The following is a 7,327-nucleotide window of genomic DNA, read 5'->3' on the forward strand; positions in this document are numbered from 1 at the left end:
CTTGACTCACTGGGTGTAATTGTGTAAGCATTTTTAGTTTAAATTCACTTTTTTTCTCTTTAGTTTCTTGGATGAAATTTTTGTTTTTATAAAGTTTTAATTAAAAATATAACTTTCCGTTTTCGAAAATCGAACATTTTTTATTTGACTGTTAACATAAAATAAAATTTAACACAAAAAAAATTGCACACTGGCAAAATCATAAGGAACGAAAATAGATTTTCAGAGACGACTCCTAACATTTGCCGTATAAAGGAACCTATATTCTATTTGATTCACAGATATTTTTTTATAAATACAATTCTTTTAATGACTATATTACTAGTGAGAATGATTATGAGGTGGTCGTACTGGGTTTCAAAAAAAAAATTATATTTCCCATTTTGTTTTTAGAGTACGAGTTCTCCGAAGATGAANTTGGCACTTTTAGGTCAACAAATTGTTTTGTTTTTTACTTGGAGACCAAAAAATAACCAGGATCACTTTAATCACGGTGAGGGGTTTCTCTCAACCAAAAATCGGGGGTCTCTGTTTGTGGTGGGTGAATTACTGGATGCAAACCTTGCTAATGCTGAACCAAATTCTAAGATGGCTGAAGAGACCAAAGGTACTAAAACTTGTATGTCTTGCTTCATCTGTTGTTGGATTGNTCTGTTATGCNCTCAGTTCCTCTTTCAGCTGTTTACTGGGAAAGTGGAGCTGGTGGAAGATGCTTCTTTATATTGTTTTCAGTTTCATCATTTGCCTAGCCGTCTTGTTCACACCTGCAAGGTCGAGCTNCACCTCTCTCCGGTTGGAAGCTCATTTGGCATTTTTGGTTCTAATAATCACTTCTATTTATTCCTTTTTATTTGATAACGTGGTGAAGGGTAAACCTGATGCATACAGCCTCATCTCTTGTGCTGCTTTTGCTACCATGTCGCTTGGCTTGTCAAATCTCACTCAATTTGGATTCCAGATTGATCTGTTATATTTCTTCTGCGGAGGTTTAACAGTACAACTCATGAAGATCAAACTGTGGTTAATCACGGTTGGAGCAGGTTTCACTTATTCTCTCCTCCAGCTTCGTCACTATCCGAGAGACACACAAGGGGAGAATCTTCAGCTCCTGAACCAAAATCAAGTGATCATTCAAGTGGATGATTCAGGAACAATTAGTAGTAGCAGTCCTGTTATCATGGAACAACAAGCTAATGCTGATGTCGGTAGTACTCTAGGCGCCTCACCAGAAGATGGGGATCTTATTCAAAGCAATTCAGCTTCACAAAATGGAAGCGTTGTTGATGGTCTTTCTGTCCAACAACAGCTCATCGACTGTATAAAGGAGCTTGAAATGGAGAATCGGATGCTTGTTCCCATGGTTTGTAGTCACGTGGATAAATACCTTAAAGCCGTGTTTGACTCCAAAGACAAGGACCAGACTCAAATGTTGGAAGTACCGGATCCGGACATCAACTTGGTGATGGATGCGCTTCCGTTTGAAATTATAAGCCGTCTTAAAGAAATCGTAAAGCTGATTGTGGTAGGAGGTTTTACGGAGGAATGCAGCGACATTTACAGCAAATGGCGAAAGGAGTTTGCAGAACAGTGTCGGCGGGCACTTGGGTTGCAATTTCAAACGCCCAACGATGAGGACGTTGAGAAGTGGTTAAAAACGTGCAAGGCAACTTCGAAGATACTGTTTCCCAATGAAAGGAGACTCTGCGATTACCTCTTTTCAGNGTTCTCTGTCGCTGCGGATGCCTTCTTCNACAAGGTTTGCAANGAACTGACGATTGGACTAGTGAGTTTTGCCGATACCACCATGACAACTGGGAATTTGCCGAATCTTTTNTTCAACNTTGTCCCTAAAATGTCGGAGCAATTGGGCGAGTTGATACAGGAATTCATCTTGCCGGTTTGGTTTCACAAATTGTCGTTTGTAGATGATATTCAAGACGTTCTGCAAAGATTGGCTATGCTAAACAAGTTGAGGAAACTTACTTATCCCNANAATGTGCAGGCACCTGTTACNGATGGAGGGCTTCATCTGATTACTAAGAAAGCAATGGACCACATCCATACAATGTCTAAAGGTAAGATAANGCAAAGGGCTGACCNTACTTACCGCATCGGGAATTCTTCATATTGGGTGGTTATAGAAAGGATGATTGAGTTGTTAGAGAGCGAATTGGAAGCCAAGTCTAAAGAGTACTACGCCGACCCTGCATTGGGCTCTGTTTTTATGATCAATAATCTCANCTACATAGAACAAAAGACGCATGATTTGAAATTTGACGATGATTGGTTTCGACAAAACACAGCAAAGGTGGAACAAAACTACAACCTGTATCTAAGAAGTTCGTGGAATAAGATTGTGGGCTTTTTGAAGGTTGAGACGAATGAGTTGGCGGAGGCTGATATGGTAGCGGAGTTAATGATAAAAAAGTTCCATTTGTTCAACCTGCACTTTGAAGAGACATGCACAATTCAATCTACATGGACTGTCTCTGATAAGCGACTGAAGGAACGAATTATAAAATCCATAGAGGAGCTTTTGTTGCCAGAATATAAAAAGTTTTGTGAGAGGTTTCGAGATGTTTTTGATAATCAAGCTGAACATTATAGTAAGTTTGGATTTCTAGACATTCAAAATTGTCTCAGCCATTTGTTTATGCTAGATGATGAGATGACTCTGGAAGACAAGAAAACTGTATGAAGTTTGCAATAATTTAAGGTCTTTTTTACATTTTGTAAGGTGATTATGTAAGGTCTTTTTTAGAAATAGCAAACCAAAGTTTTAATAGCAAAAAAAAAAAAATTTAAGAAAAACATACTTTAAATATAAAAATATTTTAATAATTTTAATATTTAATTTGAAAAGAATAAAAGGTAATTATTTACATTATTTTATAACTACTTTTTATTTTTTATTTACATTATCTTAGGTATATGACATCGGATTATGCTAACATGCGACGTGATGTTATATATTAACGTTGTTTATTGCTAATTGGACGCCATTTTGTATATTTCATGATGATTATTTTTTTCATTTTCTTAAATTTTTTTATAATAAAATGAATCACTTTTTGCTCTAAAATTTGATCGTGAAATCCATCTTTAGAAAAACTTAAAAAATAATCATCTAAATATGATAAACATTTAGACTGTATTAAATCAAACTATACAATAATACTGATATTTCTTAAAATTGTATTAAATCAAATTTCAACATATTTTGAGCCATGATTTAAGTTTTCATAAAATTTCCTTTATGTAGAACTTTTCCTCCGCACCATAGTATCATCAATAGGTTGTTGTTTAAGATATTAAAAATACTTTTTCTTCTATTTGTTTCATTCATAATTTTGTTTTCCTGTTTTATAAAATATCATTACAGCTTCCTTTCTTGAAATTTAAGTCAAATACTACCTATTGCAATATATTTAAGCTAAAGGATATTCTATTTATTTATTTATAAGCATTAGTTATATGATAGGTTTAATAAATATATTTCTAGATGATTCAAATTACATTTTGACTTTAAATTTAATTCAATATATAGGATTAATTTTGTAAACTAATATTTACAATCATTTGTACATCTTAATTTTACTTTATTTTTTTAAATAACTTGAGTTTACAACCTTAATTGACCTTAAAAACTCATTATTTCTATTAGTAGTAGTGTTTACCTTGATTTAGTAACTAATATAAAATAAAAATATCCCAAAACCACTAATATAAAATAAACTGAAAAAAAGTTAAGTAAATATCCTCACTAATGTTTGCATAATTTTTATTTTAGAAAATTATAATGTTAACCAATTTTTCAAATTTTATTTCCTTTATTTTATCTTAATAGGACTATAGATTAAGTGTTCATTTCCGGTATTATTAGAAATAATATAGTTTATTAAAATATAAAAATATACGTAAAATTAAAAGATACAATAAAATTATAAGATTTTAAAACAATATGAAAATCTATTTATTTATGTTAACAATTAAGTTAAACAGAGACAGCAAAATTATATTTAAGTCAAAATGAAAAAAAAAAAAAATCAATATTGGCTTTTAAGTTAGTATTGTACACGTTTATTTTAAAAAAATATTAATTAGTTTTTATGCTCAACAAAATGAGGTCTAGTCCTTTTCTAATTGATATGTTTTTAAAGAAAAAGATCCTCATTTGTAATATTTATAAGTTTAAATCAACATTGACGATTTGTTAATGATTAAACAATGATTTAGGATCTAATTTTCAATTAATTTACACATTCAGTACCTTTAAAAATCTTTAATCAACTTTCATGATAAGCCCATATCCTAAATTATGGATATGCCAATCCTTGAACTATATTAGATATTACCACGTTTTGCATTACTTAGTGATAGAATATATACTTAGGGTGAAATCAGCACACCCTTAGGAACATGGTTTGTTCGTTGACCTTAGACGTGTGGTTTTGTTCGTTGGCTTGTTCATTTACGAAACAATAGTTTGGATCAATTATTGTATTTTGGAGAATGATTGCCTCTATTATTCATGTTGTGAAAGATTATTTTTTAGCTTTGAAAATTAATAGATTCATTAAGGATATTTTTATTGATCGTCAAAAAATTACTTTAATTTTATTTGATTCACACAAATAATATGATAACTTTAACCAGTGATGATAAACTCCTAAATGACTCAGAAAAGAATTTATGAAGATAAATATTAAGTTTAACTCAATTATTTTGTTTTTTAAAATGAGTTTGTAAATTAAAGTTTATAACAACTTATATATTTCCATCTCTGTGTATCTGTATGACATGAGATCACAACTTTAATTGATCTTCAAAACTCATCATTTTTCTATAGGTTTAAATCTTTTTTTGTTCCTAAGTTAAGTTCTGATATTCAGTTTAGTCTCTGTTTTTAAAAATGTCAATCTTTAGTTCTTATGATATAAAAAATGTATCAAATCAGTCCTATCCGTTAACAAATCACAAGTTCATTGAGTGATTTGTTGTTCATAACACCTTCCGTTAACAAATCACAAAATATTGGATACCTAGGTATGAAAACTTGTGATTTGTTGTTCATTAAGTGCTCTCATGAGGACTGATTTGATACATTTTTCATATCATAGGGACTAAAGGTTGACATTTTTAAAAGCGAGAACTAAACTGAACATCAGAACTTAACTTTGGAACCAAAAAATGATTTAAACCTTTTTCTATATTAGTAAGTATTTACATATATTTAATAACTAATATAAATATAAAATACAAAATAACTAATATAAACAAATGGAAAATGAGAGCTGAACTAAAAAGTCTTCACAATGTTTATATAACTTTTATTTTAGAAAATCATAATGATAATAATTTTTCAATTTTGTATACGGTGTTTCTTTTATTTTATCTTAATACGACTGTAAAATTAAATCTATAGGGACTAAATAAGTGTTAATAATTCGCTATTCGGCCTCAACTATCCGGTCGACCTCAGGTACATAGCAATATTTGGCATCAACACTCAAGCATTCAACCGTCCGACCTCAATTGCTCGGTCGTCCATGACCTCACAAGTACTTGGTCAAAATTTGCATCACTGTTAAAGCCTTCGGTCGTCCCGCCTCAATTGCTTGACCGTCCATGGCCTCACAAATACTTAGCCAAATTTGGCATCAGCATTAAAGCCTTCGGCTGTCCATGGCCTCATACGTACTTAGCCAAATTTGATATCAGTGTTAAAGCCTTCGGCCGTCCGACCTCAACTACCTGGTCATCCACGGCCTCAGGTACATAGCCAAATTTGGCATCAACATCAAAGCCTTCGGTCGTCCATGGCCTCACAGGTACTTAGCCAAATTTGGCATCACTATTAAAGCCTTCTGTCGTCCAGCCTCAATTGCTCGACCCTCCATGGCCTCACAGATACTTAGCCAAATTTGGCATCAGCATCCAAGCCTTCGGCCGTTCATGGCCTCACAGGTACTTAGCCAAATTTGGCATTAGTGTTAAAGCCTTCGGCTGTCCGACCTCAATTGCTCGGCCGTCCATGGCCTTAGAGGTACTTAGCCAAATTTGGCATCAACATTCAAGCATTCAATCGTCTAGCCTTAAATGCTCGGCCTTTCGTGTTCTGCCAAGTATTTGGTTGTCCTACCTCAATTGCTTAATCGTCCATGGCCTCACAGGTACTTAGCCAAATATGGCATAAGCATTCAAGCATTCGGTCGTCCAACCTAATTTCTCGGTCGTCAATGGCCTCAGAGGTACTTAACAAAATTTGGCATCAACACTAAAGTTTTCGGTCGTCCGACCTCAATTGCTTGGCCTTGCACGACCTTACAGCTGGCGCCAATTGCTTGGCCTTTCATGGCCTCACAGGTACTCGACCAACCATTCGGCCTCCAATGACCTCAACTCTTTAGCCGTACCCCAAAGGAATCCCAGTCGGTCTCACCAAAATTTAAATGACTTTGGATCTCCATGTCATGTCACTTAAGCAGGATTATTAGCCTATCCAGCTCGGCCGACAAAGGCACGACCCATTTTTGTCTTTCATCCACTCATCTTAATCAACAAACAAAGAGGACTTAGGGACGAAAGCCAACCAAAGAACCCGTCCTTTTTAGGAAGGCCATGTATAAAACCCCTTCGCAGAACGTCATGCTCGGGCTTGGGGGGCTTGTGTACCATATGGTCCCCTAGGCACCAACCAGCCGACCACCCAGTCTGACCGACAATCAAGGCCGACCACATGGTTGGTTACAAACAATAATAACTCATCAAAACTCGAAGGCAGATTAAGGTATGATTGGGCCGTTATTAAGCCAGTGAAAGGTAAAAGCCCACTACAACTAGTATAAATAAAGGTCTCAGGTATGACTTTAAAAACACTATACATAATATAGCAGCTTGTTGTGCAAACCGCTCGGCTACATTACTAACTTGAGCGTCGGAGTGCCTTTAACAAGTACCCACCCCCACGGCTTGAAGAAGGAGGAGGGAGAACGAACAATATAACTTGGAGTACGAAGACAACTAGGGAGCACGTCCGGTCTTCAACAAGCTCGTCCGGTCTTCAAGACAACCTGGAATGCTTTGAGTACTCGCCCCCATGGTTTGGAGAAGGAGGAGGGAGAATGAACAATATAACTTGGAGTACAAGGGGGACTAGGGAGCATGTCCGCTCTTCAACGAGCCCGTCTAGTCTTCAAGACAACCTGGAGTGCTTTGAGTAAGGGGCTTCAAACCTATGCCCGAAACAGTAAGGAAGAGAGAAAATTGCATAGGTGATTTTTATATTGGTTCAGATCACATATCCTACATCCAATTGTTAATCTCA

General features: G+C 35.0%; 1 protein-coding gene across 3 annotated transcripts; it reads left to right on the top strand.

The window, feature by feature from the left end:
* Positions 1 to 326: 326 nt before the first annotated feature.
* LOC106752607 (exocyst complex component EXO70B1-like) lies at positions 327 to 2,710 on the top strand. Of its 3 annotated transcripts, none has more exons than XM_022777206.1 (2): positions 327 to 607; positions 679 to 2,710. In XM_022777206.1, the coding sequence occupies exon 2, from the start codon at positions 710 to 712 to the stop codon at positions 2,696 to 2,698; it is 1,989 nt and encodes a 662-aa protein (XP_022632927.1). In that variant the 5' UTR covers positions 327 to 607; positions 679 to 709; the 3' UTR covers positions 2,699 to 2,710. The 3 variants fall into 3 exon arrangements, with proteins under 3 accessions (XP_022632927.1, XP_022632928.1, XP_022632929.1); XM_022777207.1 differs by having other exon boundaries at positions 869 to 2,710; XM_022777208.1 differs by having other exon boundaries at positions 959 to 2,710.
* Positions 2,711 to 7,327: the final 4,617 nt, after the last annotated feature.

The sequence above is a fragment of the Vigna radiata genome, unplaced genomic scaffold (assembly GCF_000741045.1).
Source record: "Vigna radiata var. radiata cultivar VC1973A unplaced genomic scaffold, Vradiata_ver6 scaffold_153, whole genome shotgun sequence".
NCBI lineage: Eukaryota > Viridiplantae > Streptophyta > Magnoliopsida > Fabales > Fabaceae > Vigna > Vigna radiata.